This window comes from Miniopterus schreibersii (assembly GCF_964146895.1).
Source record: "Miniopterus schreibersii genome assembly, chromosome: 1".
Lineage (NCBI taxonomy): Eukaryota > Metazoa > Chordata > Mammalia > Chiroptera > Miniopteridae > Miniopterus > Miniopterus schreibersii.
The window spans coordinates 192,848,831-192,867,188 of NC_138101.1; the positions used below are offsets into that span (position 1 = coordinate 192,848,831).

The 18,358-nt window shown below is 39.8% G+C and overlaps 1 protein-coding gene across 5 annotated transcripts in view; it reads right to left on the reverse strand.

The window, feature by feature from the left end:
- The window catches only part of RPS6KA5 (ribosomal protein S6 kinase A5), a 107,268-nt gene that overhangs the window by 15,774 nt on the left and 73,136 nt on the right, over window positions 1-18,358 (reverse strand). For all 5 annotated transcript variants that reach the window (XM_081117755.1, XM_081117757.1, XM_081117756.1 and 2 more), the window contains 5 exons: window positions 16,397-16,480; window positions 13,933-14,036; window positions 4,069-4,219; window positions 1,269-1,430; window positions 41-166 (listed from right to left, as the gene is read on the reverse strand). In XM_081117755.1, the coding sequence (XP_080973881.1) occupies window positions 41-166; window positions 1,269-1,430; window positions 4,069-4,219; window positions 13,933-14,036; window positions 16,397-16,480 (627 nt within the window). The remainder of the gene's footprint in view (window positions 1-40; window positions 167-1,268; window positions 1,431-4,068; window positions 4,220-13,932; window positions 14,037-16,396; window positions 16,481-18,358) is intronic.

Consider the following 18,358-nt stretch of genomic DNA (forward strand, 5'->3'; position numbering starts at 1 on the left):
AAACCATAAATATGTCATGTAATTAGTGACATCTATATACCTTCATCATTGCACTCCTGGCAACATTTGTCACTCCGGGACGTTCCGCTCCCACGTGAAACTGAAGAGGGTCTACCACGGCCGCGTTACGCTTGAACAGAATAGAAGGGGCAACAAAGGAGTAGCCCTAAAAAACAAAAGCAAAGGAGAAGAGGAAAGAGTTGCAATTTTCCAGTCTAGCACGGACCAGACTATAATGATTTTTTAAGTCAAAGGATTAAAAACACTCAAATATTTGTTACGATGATTCTAATTTTATTTTATTTCTAATCTAAAATGCAAGGTAATTTCAAATTAATAGAAAAATGCTTTTCAGAAGGAGATAATGCCATCTTCTGGTAGAACTAAGCCAATTCAAAATAAAGGCAGAAAAATACCTCTTCTCTATTCCACCCCAACAATCTGACCCACGGCTGTAATTCTTCAGCACTGCTGATAAAAGTTTGTTCATAAACACAACCAACTTCTCAGAAAAGGTAGAGGTAAGGTATGATGCAAAGTGGTTCAAGTGCACTGTTCTCTAAACTAGAAAACAATTCATTCCAATTGGTTTCTAACTCAGCAGTGACTTGACTTAGTGTATTTCCTTAGACTGATTAAATTTAAAACTGAGTTTCATAAAAGGAATAAAATCAAGTGGCAGAATGATGTCCTGAACAAAAAGTGACCTAATGATGGACGATAATCTGTTCAAGCTAGAACATTCACTAGTTCAAGGAACATTTTTTTAAACATCCACGTGCCCGGCCAAGTGCAGACACCAGAGCTATGCGCGCCCAGGGCACGGTGGGCTCGGTGGGCTCGGCCCCCTACCTGCGGGAGTCAGGAGTCGGGGAGGGGCTGTGACCCCACAGGGAAGCACGTTTCATCCGCGGTCTGAGAAAGACCCTTTCCCAAGTATTTTTAAGCAGTGAAGATTCTTCACTCAAGACCAAGAATCAGAGATAACACTGTTTATGAAGTAAACGATATTTTATATGAAGAGGTGAAATAAAGCGGTGATGTCTTTTCTATAAAGGAGCCTGAACAGAAATAAAATTTCAGGGATAAAAATCAAGTTTTTTGTATTAAAAATAAACACACAAACGATGTCTGCTATTTAACACACCCTGACTTCAGTTAACAATCGGCAAATCTGTGCATTTACAAATTCGGAGGGGAGGAGCGAACCCTGCTTTCTAAGCCGGCACGGGCCTCCTCGGGCGCCCCCCCCTCCCCCGCCCCCGCACCTGGAACAGGCGGTCGGAGCTGCGGGGCAGCGCGGCGGGCGAGTAGGTGGGGTCCAGCTCCGTGAACTCCTCCGCGAAGTTGCTCACGTCCAGCTCGTCGCGGATCACCGGCTTGAACGGGGCGGGCACTTTTTTGGCAGCTAAATCCTCCCAATTTATTTTCTAAGACAGAGGAAGTAAGTTAGTGCAAAGTTGAAAGCAGCAAAGTTGAGCTATATTTCCTAAGAGGCATATATTTCAAACTCTTGATTAAACACATGTATTTTAATAAGCACGAGCACGCTTTTTGACTGCGGCGCGCGGCTGGGCCTGACGCGGGGTCTCATCGTGTCCTCTAGGGGGCACCAGGACACCCTAGTTTACCCTCAGGGACAACAGGAAAATTACTTTTGTTCTGAGCCTCCGGAGAAAGGTGTTAAACCAAAGCAAAACCAAACCAAACAAAAACAAAAGACACTGTCATAAAGGGCTTTAAAATGCTCTGTGCATATGACTACTAAGCCTAAAGGCACATTCCTGCTCTCCAGAGGCAGTGTTACTTAGCTTTCCTCCTGGTCATCTGGACGTGTTAGAAAATAAACTCACTGTCAGTCATGCATTTATTTACAGCTGCAAGTTTAAATGATACTATCATGCTGGTCAATCGCTCTTTTCTCATTCATATGTATTCAAGCAGTTTAAACACAGCCTCTTCTCTTCCCCGGGGATAATCCAAGCTCCCTTTCCATCCATATCAGGCACTCACTGTCTGATAAATGGCTGCTTTACATTATTCAAATTCAACCCTCTGCAGCTTTTTAAGCTCCTCTGTCACTTAAAACAACTTCAGATAACACTTGCTAACTGAGCCCTACCGATAACCTACTCATATGTTTCTTCAAGTCTAAGATGTCATCAGTGATAATACGATATTATTTTATGCACCATTAAGAAAGAAAAAGCATTACCAATTAGAATAGTAAGATGCGGTCCATTGTAAGACGCATACTTATTTCAGAGGTGGGAAAATGTGAAAATCGCATTTCTAGGCTGATGGCATTTAGTAAGTTTAATCAAACAACATAAAATGTTTTTATTATGCCCTCTTGTGGAGGCAACGGAGATAAAATCATTAAGTTACAGATCTTCAAGTTTTTCAGCTAGAATTGATGGCCTTTGTGCGACACAGATGGGAGTTGAGCCTGGGAGTAAGAACTAACCATTTCGCTTAAACATTAGCTAGTGGAAGGGTTAGGATTCGTACCCAGTCTCTTGACTTTCTAGTTAGTGCTCTTTCCTCTGCATGGCTGTAATGATTTCCATTTCATGATTTGTGCTCGGCTATTGTACATACATTAGGAGGAACTTCTAGAATAAGGAGGTAACTTATAGAAATAAGTTGTTAGCAGGAGAACGTTTAGTATAAAAAACTGAATGCTATTACAGTCCTCTCCCTCTCCACTCCATTTAGGTCTTTACAAACAGAAAGCTAGTTTTTCCTAAAGTGTCCTTGTCATTTGAGAAGCCAAGGCAATTCAATAACCTAAAATTACTATTCCAAGCTGTAGAGAAAAGACATTTCTCTAATATGAAAGATATACTATAATATTCACAAATACACGGAACCACAGAGAAAAAATTCTAGGAAAATATGATTAGGGGTATTTTACTTAAATGCTTTCTTGAATTTTATCTTATTAATTTTTGAGCCAAGCTTCTGAACAAGATAGTTGAAATCATTTATTCAAACATTCACCTTTTCGTGCCACATGAATCTATGAAATGTACATACTGAGAAATTACTTTTATTCTAAATGTATTTCCCTCCATGTTACTGTATGTACAGTAATATGTTAAAAAATGGTTATATTGAAAGACTGAAACAAACGTGTTTTGAGCACAGAAGTACAGAGATAATTCTTACTCTCAATCACTATTTGTTCTTCTATATTTAAAAAAACCAATAAATGAAAACATATAAGCTTACTCTACAGCAGTTTTTTCTTCACCTTGGTAACTATTCTCATTTGTTTTGGTGCTAATAATGTAAAAGCTCAGTTGGGAGATTAAAAATAAAACTTGGACAGTCCCTTTAGACTAGAAATATTTAGGTCATGCTTGTTGATATGATGACATTATTTAAAAGTCAGAAGCTCAGGGTTTTAGAAATCAAGGTCATGGTATCCCAGGTTGACCATTTAGACTGAAATAACTGAAAGAACTAACTCAGTCAAGTCAACTTCTTTTCCAGTTATCTAGGCTTCCTCAGAATAAGAAAAGCACTGTCTCAAGTACAAAGAAAATAAATGAGCAATTCTCTATGTGTTATAGTCATGTAACTAAGAAATAGGGAGATTTTAAATTCTGAGATTTCTCCTGGGAAAAGGAGAAAAAAAATCATATCTAAAAGGTGGAACACTGCCCGGCAGCATGGCTCAGTGGTAGAGCACAGTGGATCATGAACTGAGGGAGAAGCAAAAAAATATAATAAAAGTCTCCTTCATCCATATGCCTAAATCTTGAGATCATGAGTGGAAACATACTCAGAAACTCTAACCTATTCATATGTAAAAAAACAAATGTTGTTATAACCCTCCCCACTCCCGCTTCATTCAGGGAGAAAGAGAGCACAGGTCTCCAACAGTAGAATTCTGATTCTCCCTAAAGGGTCCCTGTCATTTGAAAAAAGTGCAATGTATATGAAAATAGGGAGAAAACAACTCAAAAGAGACCTGGTTCACCCGACCATGTTCATTCATTTCTCCAAGAATGCTGAACACTCTGAAATCAGCAGGGCATAGATCTGTTGAGTAAGTTTCACCTGAAAAAAGAGATGTTCTTTGATTTCATCGGCATCACGCGGACCACATCCCAATCTTTTCTTGGGATCTTTCCTCAAAAGACGCTGAATTAGGTCTTTAGCTAAAGCACTCATATCTTGGGGATACGGAGGCTCACTTTTTAATATTCTCCTGTAGGCAGACAAAACTTGCTGTTAAAACAATCAGAGGGCGAAGTTATAGGGACGGTCCTCTTAGCAAAAACAAGAATCATACAATGCACTTTGTAACAAATGTGAAAAGCAGAGATAAAAATATTTAAAATATGAAATCAAACTTCTGAAACTTAAATAAGCAGAAACAAAAAGTACTGGATCATTTTTCAATATAAATCAATCCTAACAAGAAGCCACCATCCCAACTATTTAATTGGGAAAAAAGGAAAAGGAAGGCTCAGCGGGGCCTAAACTCTGTGATAAAAGATTTCACAATGGAAACAACTCCTAATAAATTCAGGGAAGGGAGTTCAGTATCCAGACTTGAAAGGACAAAAGAAAACCCCAACCACACCCTCCTCACTTGCCTTTCCCAGTGTGCCAGTGAACACAGGGGCCCACGGGGCTGCAGCGGGAAGGGAGACCAAGAGGGGGAGTCAGAGCGACTCAGATGCGGCTCCGCTCCTGAACCCTGAAAAGCAGCTTTTCACTGGATGAAAGTGTCTGCTTCACTTCCTGCTACAATGACACCGACAAGCAAGCCCTGGAAGGCAAGTGCCACTCAAGACGGAGTCAAGTCTCCTTCTTACTATGGAAAGTCAAAAATTAAGATAACCAAGCTCCTTGATGAAATATCTGAATTTATTCTAAGGTCACAGAAGAGATCAATCCAATCCTAACGTACTTCTGCCTCCCTGAAAAGCCAGATCAATAATTTAATGAGAACCCAGCTGGGCATGGCTCAGTGGTTGAGCACAGACCTAGGATCCAGGAGGTCGTGTTTGATTCCCGGTCAGGGCACACACCCAGGCTGTGGGCTCGACCCTCAGTCAGGGGCGCGTAGGAGGCAGCTGATCAATGCCGACTCTCTCATCATGCGTGTTTCTCTCTCTCTCTCTCCCTCTCCTTTCCTCTCTCTGAAATCAATAAGTAAAAATAATGAGAAAGAAAGAAAGGGACTGATTGAAATTAAGACGCTTAACACAGTCTACATGGAGATAAACAGTTACTCCATTATTTGGGTTTGCAAAACGGTCCCCTGTTGTGCATTAAAATATGAATAATTGTTATGGAACAAAACAGACAATAAATTGATAAGACAGTATAGTATGCTAAGAACACGGGCTCTGGAGCCAGACTGAGTTCACTCTCAGAGTTCAATACGCTCTGCTGCTTACTGGCCGTGCGACCTTGAGGTAAGTATGACCAGAGACTGGAGCAAGTAGTCACTGAGAACCTGTGAAATGATATTGAAACTGTAATTTTCCACTAAAAACTCCAGCAGCGTCACTCATTGCAAAGCTAATTTGATTTCTAGCACTCCATCCTGAGAACATAAGGAAATGACAGTAGAAAGTAAAAAAAACGAGCAGTGCCCGCTTCTCCTTCCGACTCTTTACTCTTCACGGTCCCCTGTGGCTCGCTGCTCGGCAGGATGCTCGGCAGGTGCTCGGCCTTAGAGTCAGGCCTCTCCTCAGATCAGGCGCTGGCATGTCTGACAAACTGGGAGCCCTGCCTCTCCGGGGAAAACAAGCATAGGCTTTTCCATTTCCCCACCCCGAAGGTACCTCTGCAGGCAAGAATGTTGTGTAAGGATCAGATACAGACACCTGGCTGCTGACATTCACTTTTCTGAAGCGGGGCAGACGCAGCACTTGGCTGGAATCCCCTGGGCTCTGACTCCACGCTGTCTATCGCTCGCTCAGCCTGAGGCACCCGATGTGGGCTGGAAGTCGACTCCCTGCCAGGCACTGGGGAAAGGAATGGGTGGTCATATTGGCCACAGGGGATCAGCCACAAAAGAAGGGGCGCTGAGAGAGCAATGAGCACCCGGAAACAGGGATGGACCCACCGAGATGCCAGAACTGGAGGGGGAGCAGAAGGAGATCTGTGTCTACCAGGGACACACAGTCCGCAGCATCCGTGTGCAACCGGGATGTGGGGCAGGTGCCCCATGCAGGGAACTAAAGTTCTAGATTTAGATGAGGCAGGGATCAGATCGGGAAGAAACTGAGTAGAAATCTGAAGGAATTCCTGTAGAACACAGTGCTGATGAGGGAACATGAAGAACAAGCATGGTCCCGGGTTCGATTCCGGCCAAGGGCACATACCTCGGTTGCAGGCTCAATCCCCAGCCCCGGTAGGGGCGTGTGTGGGAGGCAACCAATCGATGTGTCTTTCTCACACCGATGTGTTTTTTTTTTTTTTCTCTCTCCCTCCCTGCCACTCTCTTTGAAAAGCAATGGAAAAAATATCCTCGAATGAAGATTAAGAAAACAACAACAGGGTAAGAAATAATGATACTTACAATTATTCTATACATAACTCTGAAAGCAACACATCTATAAACAGAAAACTTTTTAATGACAAATGAGCTAATTCAAGGTGTTACTGAGCAATAAATATAAAATACAAAATTTCAACAAATTACTGCTTGATTTTGTTTTAGAATACTATACTACAGAACACAAAATCAATGTATTAAAATAATTACCTAAAGAGATAACACATCTTGGAGGGAAAAAGAAATTAATTACCTAAACTTTTGTAAAGGACCCATGGCAGACCGACTTCTAAGGTGGTCCCCAATGGCCACTGTCTCCTTGTGTTCAGGACCTTGTGTAATCCCCTCCCCTGAAGGTGGGATGCACCTACAGACCTTCCTGTTACCCACATTAACAATAAAGATGACAAGATGCTGCTTTCATGACTAGGTTACAAAACATTCTGTCTTCCTAGTAGACTCTCTCTATTGCCTTCCAAGCTTGCCTGCTTTGAAGAAGCTTGCTGCCATGCTGGACAGGCCCACGTGGCAAGGAACTGAAGGTGGTCTTTGGCCAATAGCCAGAGAGGAACTGAGGCTTCAGTCCAACAACCCTGCCAACAGCCACATGAGTTTGGAGCAGATCCTTTCCCAGCTGAGCCCTGAGATAACTACAGCTCAGCCAACACTGTGATTGCAGCCCAAGTGACCTTGAAGGAGGGGTCATAGTTAAGCTGTGCCCAGATTCCTGATCCACAGAAACTCTGAGATAATCAGTGTATGTTGTTTTAAGCCACTACATTTTCAGGTCATTTGTTTCTTAGCAATGGATAATGGGTAACTAATACAAGGCCAGACAATAAATACTGTAGGCTTTGGAAAGCTATACGGTCTCTGTGGCAACTATTCAACTCTGCAGCAGTACCAGGAAAGCAGCCAGAGATGACAGCAAATGAATGAGCATGGCTGTGTTCTGATAAAATGTTGTTGATGGGCACTGAGATTGCAATTTCATGTAATTTTCACATGCCACAAAATATTGTGTATCTTTTGCACAATAAGAATTTAAGAATATAAAATCCATTCTTTTTTTTCAAACTATAAGAGAAATTTAGAAAGTTGGAGGTAAAAGAAGGGCCCTTGGAGAAAGGTAAAGGTAATGCGCCTGGGGGGGAAAGGCACCAGGCTGCTCCCAAGAGGGAGAACTCACTAAAATCCATTCTTAGCTCACAGGCCAGACACAAAAAATAGGCAGCAGAATGCATTTGGCTTGAGGACTGTAGTTTGCCAACCCCTGACCTAAATAGTACAATTAGAGCTTGGTTTAGTATCATTATTTTGATACCACTTGGACCTGAACTTAGTAATGTTATGTTTATAATAGTACAATGAACATATTAAGAAAACCTACTTCACTGATGGAAAATGAAGAACCTAAATAAACATCTCTTCACAAACATTTTCTATATTTCAAAGGCAGAGAAAGTGAGACAAACAACCCTGTCAGAGATGATGGAAGAGCCTTGAACAGAACCTGTGTCCTGGTTTCTAGGTGACGATATATTCAATTATCATGGTTTACAAAACCCAGCCAAGTGCAGGGCTCCTGCTCGGAGGGGCAGGCAGAAAACCAAAGCAGATACAGTGGCTGGGTGGGTGGACACCTCCCGTGTAGCAGTCACACACACCCTACCAGAAGTTCCACACAGAAAGGTGTAATAAAAGCTGGAGACACGTTGGTAAGAAAAGCACACACTATAAACATGAAATAAAGATAAAAAACAGACTCACAGAAAGCTAAAGAGCAATCATTCGAATCTATAATGTTGGCAATTTAGTATTTGTCCAAAATGGGTACCAAGATATGAGGAGTCGGGAAATGATTTCACATAAACAGTAAGAGAACTAGAAAGAGTTACCCTAGATAAAACTACTTCAAATACCTAAAGGATGGATCCAGGATTGACAAGCAGAGGTTAGAGAAAGGTAATTTCAGCTTTTTAAAAAAATATATGTTTTTATTGATTTCAGAGAGAGGAAGGGAGAAGGAGAGAGATAGAAACATCAATGATGGGAGAGAATCATCCAACGGCAGCCTCCTGCACGGCCCCGACTGGGGATCGAGCTGCAACCCAGGCATGTGCCCTGACCGGGAATCAAACTGTGACCTCCTGGTTCCTGGGTTGATGCTCGACCACTGAGCCACACCGGCCCGGCTCAGCTTATTTTAAACAGGAAAAATTTCTATAGAACTAAAGTTGTTCCGCTGAAGGGGATTCCTTGAAAATACCTTACACGCTCGTGCTCCCCATTCATGGATGGCACTCAGAAGGGAAGGAGATGACTATCAGGGACACTGATGAAGGGATTCTTACATCACTGAGAAAGTTTCAGTCTCATTCTACATTCTTTTATTTTGAAATTTGAAGTACCAGAAAAACAATCTTGTTCTGATTTTAGGCTACCTGTAGACAACAATAGGTAAGTAGATAACTTGGAAAATACATCATTTTGAAGTATCTCAAGTAAAAACTATAAAAAATATGCAGAGTTCAGGGAAGATCACAATAATTAAGGAATGGAAGAATTCAACGACAAGAAAAAGCCCTGGGTAATTAAGATATTGGGGATAGAATAATGATATATTTATCTTAATGGCATATTTTTTAAAAAGAACAGACTGTGAAAGATTTTACACCAGGAAAGACAATCAGAATGATTATCTTGAAAGGAAAAGGTAATGTAAGATAATTCAGTTATTACACTGTTTATAAATTTCAGGAACAAAAAAATAAGTGCCACAAAAAACCATGGAATCATAAATTAACATCAAGTTTTAAACAAAACATTAACAACATGACAAAGTGGATAATTAATCAAAGGAAAAAAAACCCCTATTCGAATTCTTGAAAAATGTGCTCTAGTTCTAAGATTTTAGGACTCTGACTCAGGCTCTCTTTCTCTTTCTAAAACAGGAATGTCAACTGATTGAGCTAAAGGTAGTAAAAGCAATTTAAATTTGAACAGCACTTGGTTCAGAATGTTCCTGCCATCACAAACAGCAATACACTCTCCCTCTACAGGCAGACCTGTGGTGGAAAGAAAAATTACAAAGAAGATTGCTTGTGTCCTGGAATCAAAAAGAGGGGAATTAGCCAGAGGAGCCACTTTTTAACACTGCCAGGTTAAGGCCGTCCTTTGGCCCCGTCTCACCATGACAGGCTGACCTTGCAAGGGGACCCAAATTCTCAAGACTGTAGCCAAGGTTTTCTGTAATTCTGAAACATTTTCAAACTGCCCATTTTCAAACTGTCAAAAAGCCCATTTAAAATAAGCCGAGTGATATTTAGTATGTTTAACAACAGACATGATTTTAACTATGAATTTACCAAGAAATATTCCTATCACTTAACTTCGGTGTTGAATAGCTGGGACAGCAAGAAATTATTTACATCCTAATCTGTCCTGTAAATGGTTCATTAAAATTTTTTCAATTGAAGTAAAATTGATGTACAACACACTTCCCACATACAAAGTGTACAACTTAATAAGTTCTGATCTTTGTGTACACCTGTGGAACCATCACCACAACCAAGATAATGAACATACCGTCACCCTCCGAAGCTTCCTTGTGTCCCTTTGTCATCAATCTTGCCCTCCTCCCAGTCAACTGCCCTCAAACAATTCCCACACCTGAGCCAGTTTGCATTCCCAGAACCTCTTGAATGAAGGGGAGGGTGGGAAACCTGACAATTTATGCTGCCAGTCTTTCTCTCAGACTTCCCCAAAGCAACTTACGGTCTCTTACCAGACTAACTGCATGCTGGGAAAAAGGAACTATTCAGAACTTTCGAGGACTACTGGACACTGGTTCTGAACTGTCACTAAGTCCAGAAGACTCAAAACATTACTGCGGCCCACCAGTCAGAGTAGGGGCTTGTGGAGGTCAGGTGATCAATGGAGTTTTAGCTCACGTCCATCTCACGGTGGATTCAGGGGGTCCCTGAACCCATCCTATGGTTATTTCTGCAGTTCCAGAACACATAATTGGAACAGACATACTTAGAAGCTGGCAGAATCCCCATTGGTTCTCTGACCTGTGGAGTGAGGACAATTATGGTTGGAAAGGCCTGGTGGATGCCATTAGAACTGTCTCTACCTAGAAAAATAGAAAACCCAAAGCAATACTGTATTCCTGGGGGACTGCTGAGATTAACTGCCGGCATCAAGGACTTGAAAGATGTAGGAGTGAAGATTTCCACCAATCCCCATTCAGCTCGCCTATTTGGTCTGTTCTGCGGATACCAGTCAGCCTCTTTCTCCAGTCAACAGCATCATCACCCAGTGGGCTCATGAATAAAGTGGCCATGGTGGCAGGGATGGAGGTTACACATGGACTTCTACTCACCAAGGCTGCCCTGGCTGTGGCCACCGCTGAATGCTCGATCGGCCAGTAGCAGAAACCAACACTGATTGCCTCATATGGCATCAATCCCCTGGGTGATCAGCCAGCCACCTGGTGGCAGACTGACTACAGTGTGGAAGGGGCAGTGTTTCATTCTAACTGGGATAGACGCTTACATTCCACACAGCACTGCTTCTGATCAAAGAACTCAACTCACAGCGAATGAAGTACATGAATGGGACCACGCTTCTGAAATTCACTGGTCTTACCGTGTTCTAGACCAGGTGGGATTATGACCTTGTTACTGTCTTTGGAGATTAAGTCTGGCATAAGGAGATACATATGGCTGCCAAGTTGACAAGGGGTGAAGTTGTGTTGATTGATTTTTATGTCACATGACTGGGCCACAGGTGGCCCAGATTAAACATTATTTCTAGGTGTGTCTGTGAGGGTGCTTCCTCATGAGATTAGCATTTGAATCCCCTCCTTAATGTTGGTGGGCACCATCCAACCCCTTTAGGGACTGAAAAGGGAAAAAAAAGCAGAAGGGAGGATTCAGTCCCTTCCTACTTAACCTGGGACATTGGTCTTCTGCCCCTGGAACCACTGGCTTTCCTGAGTCTCCGGCTTGCAGATGGCAGATCGTGGGACTTCTCAGCTTTCATAATTGTGTGAGCTGATTCCTTATAATACATCACCTTTTATATGCCCGATTGTTTCTGTTTCTCTGGAACCCTAAGATATTCATTCTCTTTATTCTTTATTCTTAGCCATTCCAGTGAGTATACAGTGGCATCTCATTGTGGTTTAACTGCATTTCCCTAAAGACTAACAATGTTGGTCATCTTTTCATGTGCTTATTTGCCACTCATAGATCTTCATTGGTTAACTGTTTAAATTTTTTGCCCATTTTTTCCCTTGAGTTTTGAGAGTTCTTTATATAATCTGTATACTAGTCCTTTTCAAATCTGATTTATAATTTTATCCCAGTCTGTGGTCTCTTAACAGTTCCTTTTGAAGAGAGAAATTCTGATGAAGTCCAATTTGTCAATGCTTTCTTTTATAGATTATACTTTTTGTGTCATATCTAAGAAATCTTTACCTAACTCAAGGTAGCAAAGATTTTCCTTTATGTTTTCTTACATAAATTCTATAGTTTTACATAAATTCTATAGGTCTTACATTTAGGTCAATGATCATTTTTAGTTTATTTTTCTATATGGTGGAATGTATAGAAGCTCCCCTCCCCCCGGTATGATAGCCAATGAGTCCAGCATAATTTACTGAAAAGACTATCTTTTCTCTACCAAACTGACTTCCCACCTTTGAAAAAAAAAAAAAAATCAATTGCCTGTATCTGTGTGATTCTATTTCTGACCTCTCTATTCTGTTTCACTGAATATTTGTCTGTCTTGATACAAATACCACAGTGTCTTAATTATTGTAGCTTATAAGTCTTGAAATCAACTTTGGACTACTTTTTCAAAGATCATTTAGCTATTTCTGGTTCTCTGCATTTCTATATGCATTTCAGATCCAGGTTGTCAATTTCTAGAAGAGAAAAAAAAGCCTGCTGGGATTATGATTGTGTTCCATCTATAGATCAATTTGGAGAGAAACAGCATCTTCACTGCTGAGTAGTCCCCACACACGCATGCTTCTCATTACTTCACTGAATGAACCCTTGAGGGGTGCCTTCTGCAGATCTCTGAGCTTCCCTCTGCAGCTTTCTCCTCTCGACACTGCCCCAGGCTCTAGCTGCCTTGGACTCTTCCCGGGCTCTCAGCTCCACCTCACTCCGCCTGGTCCCCTCCCTGCGCTGCAGCCAGGACTTTCTCTCAAGGCAGTAAGCTGGGCGATGGCAGGGCTCACCTCAGGGATTTCCCATCTCTCAGGGTTTCCTGTCCTTCACTGCGAAAGGGTCAATGTTTCAGTGTTGTTCTTTCAGATATTTTGCCCACTTTAAAAACTGTTTCAGGCAAGAGAGTAAACCCGGCTCTTGTGATTCCATCTTGGTAAGAAGTGGAACTCTCGATTTTTAATTTTTAAATGTCACATCTGTTCTCAAAGTTATAAAATTCAAGTAAAAACAACAAAAACATAACTAGTAATTAGCATAATGTTTTATCACTGTTGTTTATTTGTTCATTAATTCACTTGATTCCAAGAATATTTATTGAACTCTGCACAGTAAAGCGCTGTGCTGGCTGGCACCTGGGCACACAATGCTGGGGATGAAAGCCAGGCATGCCCTTGCTCTCTCAGAGTTTACAATCTAGTGGGACCGACAAACATTGATCAAATAATTATAAACCAAAGTGTAGCAATGTAATTGCAATAACTGCTATGAAGGAAAGGAATAGAGTAATGCTATAATAACCAATAAGAGGGTGATTTTACGGTATTTGTTTCTATTGAGCCTATATACATGAGCTGAAAAATATTACTACTGTTCATGTTAAAGTCACAAAGAAATGATAATATGTAGACAATGGGAAGGAAGTGTCCATCAAATAAACCTCAATATCCTATGTACTTACTAGGTTAAGACAATTAGCAAGTGCTTTTTTTTTTGTTTTTAAAATGTATCTTTATTGATTTCAGAGAGGAAGGGAGAGGGAGAGAGAGAGCTAGAAACATCAATGGTGAGAGAGTCATTGATCGGCTGCAGCCCGCAACCTGGGCATGTGCCCTGACCAGGAATCGAACCCTGATTGCCTGGATCCTAGGTCGACGCTTAACCGCTGAGCCACGCCAGGCCAGGCTAGCAAGTGCTTTGGAACACACAAAAATTATGAAACTATTCCTGTGAATCTTAAGAGCTATCTGGGCACGTAAAACATAAAGAGATATAAAGGTTATATATACATCCTCTATCATTATAAATGGAAATTAACCACTTAAACCTAATTTTGTCTATCCCTATTTTAAAAAATTATTTTTTTTGCATCAGCCGCATTACAGAAATGTGACCAGTTCCTTTGAGGCAACAACACACACACTTTATTTTGCTGAATCTTACCTAGATATCTCGGCTTGGGAATTCTGCTCCCCATCGACAGTGAAAGGGGATGCTCCAGTCAGTAGTTCATACATCAGGACACCTAAACTCCACCAGTCAACTGCCTGCAGAACAAGAATTTCATTTGATAGAATATTAACAAAATGTCATTCATAAGAAAGAAAAATGAACAAAATAAAGCTGTATATTTGGAAAATATTTTAACAAAACGCTTTCTGTGCAAGGAGTATTAAATTAGCACATGCAAGAAAGACATTTAGAGAACAAATATCCAGGTATCCTTAGAACAGAATTTAAACATTAGACTGTCAATTAATGCGCTTAAAGTGTTTTAAGTATATTCTATACTAGTAAGGATTTTACTTTGGTTAATTAAAAAAAATTTGTTAATTTAAAATAAATTTTTAAAATTTTAAGCAAAATCTTCGGACTTATGATAGAGGGGGGAAAGTACCGATTAGCATTTTTATTAATTACCCAATAAATATAAAATTACTTAAAGTCAAAGAACAAAAATGAAAAAAAATCCCATCTAAAGAAGTTTTTTCATAACCACCTAAATCTGTTCCTCTTATAGAAACTATCTCATAAATCTAATAGTCTTCATTTACTGAAGCATGATGAAATTTAAAATAATGTAAAACAAAATGTGATCTGAATTGGAAACCAATTTATAAATGTAGTTACCTGAACTGAGAACACAGCAAATTACATATAATTGCAAGAATCTTGATATACTGAAAATTACTTCTTTTGTAATTATGCAAATCAATATTTTAATAATGGTTGAATATAGGGTTTATGCCAATGAGATATTAACTCGATGCAAAATTTTTAAACTCTCTGCGTCCAAATTCAAGGGCTAAGGTTTCAGAGAAATGATGCAAAATGTATGAGCCTAGAGCTATTTGAGCTATTTTAAAGAAAATACATAACAATGACTTAGAAAACAGGATCAGGGAGACTGAAGTCACAAAAGAGCGAGTGCAAGCCAGGCTCACTGACGAGTAGTTGCATACATTAAATCTCATTTAATCAGCTCATAGTCACCAAGGTGTCCCACCAACTCCTAAAGACTTAGCTGTATTCTGGACCTCGGGTATGCAGAAATTCTAGGAGTAATATAAAGTTTTCTTTCCTAAAAATTGGTTCTTAAAGGTAATTTTCAAATTTTAATAGTTATAAATGCCTACCGAATTTCCCAATAGTTTCAAAAAATACCCTGAAGCGAACTAAAATAGCAATTCAATTCTTTTATTTATACAGGCAGTTTTACTGCCATCTGAGTCAGGACCCTCAGAATGCTCTGCTGTTGGATTTGGAACCATGCTCTTAAATTGATACAGCTCTACAATCAGATTCCTAGTCATGAAAACTTGGAGAAGAGGCTTTAAACATAGGATAAGTCATTAGCAAATATTCTCCACATTTCAGATGTTTGGACTGTGTATGTGGGGTTTTGAACAGGGAAGAGGGAAAGGAAAAGGTCAGAAGCAAAAAGTGGTCAGAATCCCTTATTTGGAGAAAGCTAATAATAAGGCAGAGTGCTCAGAAAGAACTGAACAGGTCTGTACCCTTTAATACAGGAAGAAAAAACACGTGACCTAGATTTTATAACATCAGCACTTCGAAAGCCTCTTCCCAGCCTTCATTTGCCTCAGGCAAAGGAAAGTGCGCAGGGAGCCCTTCTAGGGCTTAGGAAAACAAACAACTATCTTGGATGCTTAAAAAGGATTATCTTCTTTCTCCAAGGATCCTTACAATGATTATGTCTGTTGAAGAGATCATCAAGAAAGTCTCCAAAGTTAAAGCAGAAATGGGGAATAAGAAAATAGGAAATGTTCCACTTTCAGTGATCTCTTAGCAAGTATCAACCTAAGGTGAAACAGCCAACTATATGTTTCTTATATTTTTCCAACAAAAATCAATAATGCAATATGTACTGTCCAAAATCATCCAGCAAGACTCAGACAGGAACACAGGACAATTGATGTGCTCAGTGACACCTCCGTATTGTATTGTGGCTCAGCTGTGTTCTAAAAGAGCAGGGCCTATGCAACAGAAAATGAATGATTTTTGTTTTAAATAGAGTTACAACTGGTACTTTGCTCAAGATATAGATTCTTTAATTGGACATAACATAAAAATTATTTGAAGAATTAGTTGCTTTTGAGGTTTCCTTTTAACAGAGTGTTACTCTATAAAACAAAAAATTATCCTCACCAATAAAACCTAAAAAAAGGGAAATCTAGAATTCTCTCATCTTTCTATTAACTTTTTAATCCAAAATACCAGATATCATAGTGTGTTCATGTATACAAAGCAAAGAAGAAAAAAATAAAGACAACAGGAAAGAGGACTCTGTTAAAGAGACTGTATCTGAGTTATTATACGTAAGTGATTATACCTAAGTTATTATACATTTTATAGAGATATATAAAGGGGTGTCAGAAATAGAACATACCTTGTCATGTCCCGAGTCTCCCCCTCTGACAATATCTGGTGCCATGTATTCAATAGTGCCACAAAAGGAATATGCTCTTTCAGCCTTAAACAAACAAACAAACAAAAAGGGATTTGATTTCAAGCTGGTGGTACAAGTGACAAAGAGAGAAAGTTCATACTTTGAGATGAATTACTATGTACAGCAATCAGCGTGGTGGCAGAGTCTACTTGAGAGACCCTCCTCTCACCAGGACAGGCCTTGGCTTGCACAGTGGAGTGCTGGGGAGGAGCAGCCCTCCCGGCCTAACGCAGCAGCCTCAGTCCCCGCACTCGCCTCCCGTTCCCTGCCCGCCCCTCACTCCTCTGTGGGCGCGGACCCCAGCCGCTGGCCCCTAGAGACGTTCCTTCCGCAGGAGCGCAGGCGGTCCTAGCGGGGGACCGTGACCTGTCCAACACTTGACTACGGAGGCCCTTACTTACTTTCAGAGAGGCAAGATTAAGAGAACACTAGAAAACGCGGAGGGGCAGGAGGCCAAATGTTAAGAAGGGGGGCAGGGAACCCAAAGATAAAAAGAGGAAAAATGTTTTCCTATCTTACCGTCTGGCCCAGGTTTGGCACTAAGAGGGTGGTTAGTGATGAGCAAACTGTTCCTTAAAAAAGACTTTCTCTTAAGGACAGCTGTTTCTCCTTTATAGCATTTTAAAAAGGGCTAATTTTAAAAAGGGCTAATTTTATATATCAGCCTAAAATTAATTTAAAAAGCTAAAGCAATTTTTCAAATGACCAGCTGTGTCATATGACTCATCCTAATGTAACAAAGATGTGAAGTGTCCTGCAGATACACTAGACAGAGGCAAAGAATCCGCTTCAATACCAGACCTGCGTGCGGCTGTATCTGAAACGTTTAAAGGCACTTTGTTGCCATTAAAATACTTTTACAAAATTATTTTAGAGGAAGCTTTTCAATTTACACTTTACTCTTCTTCCACTAGCAAAGTTTAAGAAAAATAAGCATTCTTCTTATTTACCAATTTTTAATGTAAAACACTATTCTAGCAATGTTATAGAAGCCCCCTACCCTGTTGGCTGAAAGTTAAGCCCAGAGACAATGAATATATCAAATTTATTTAAACACTAGGATAATAAATGTATTAAAATTACTTACTTGTAATATACATATATATAAATAAAATATGGTCTATAATTAATTTATTTCTTTTTGTGTGCTAAATATACTGAAAGATTGTTATCTACCTAGAAACTAAAAGAAATAATTCAATTATGTACAGATATGCAAAAAGTTTCTTTGTTAGCTGGCAGAATGTTACTGAATAGCTAATATAAATCATATATCAAATGTCATCTCTCTGCTTCATCATTGCTGTACCAAATGCTAATTTTGTATCAAACTACTGGAAAAACTAAAGCTAAATAAAATTTATTTCATATAAATTTTTGTATAAAAAGTAATAAATAATTTTTAATTTTGTTAGACATGCTTGGACAAAACAATGTGTTAGAAAGCATTACTCTCTTCACTGAATTATTAAAAAAATAAATGCTACAAAATTACTTTTAAAAAAACAAATTTCATAAAACTAAAGAGTATTTTTAGTTAATATACAATTATTTATTATGCAATAACCCTTTTTATGGATATTAGGTAATTCATCACTATATAGCTGACATAAACACATAAAAATTACTAAGTCATAGTATTTATCTCATCTTAACAATCACCTTTAAAACATTATAGGCTAAATCAAGTTTAGGTATACTGAAAAAAATAAAAATAATTCTCCAAACAGTGGTTTACGGGTAAAAGGGGGTTTCACCCCGGCCAGGTAGCTCAGTTGGTTAGAGCGCTGCCCCCATACACCAAAGGTTGTGGGTTTGATCCCTGGTCAGGGCACATATGAGAATCAACAAATGAATGCATAAATAAGTGGAACAACAAATCGATATTTCTCTCTCTGTCCC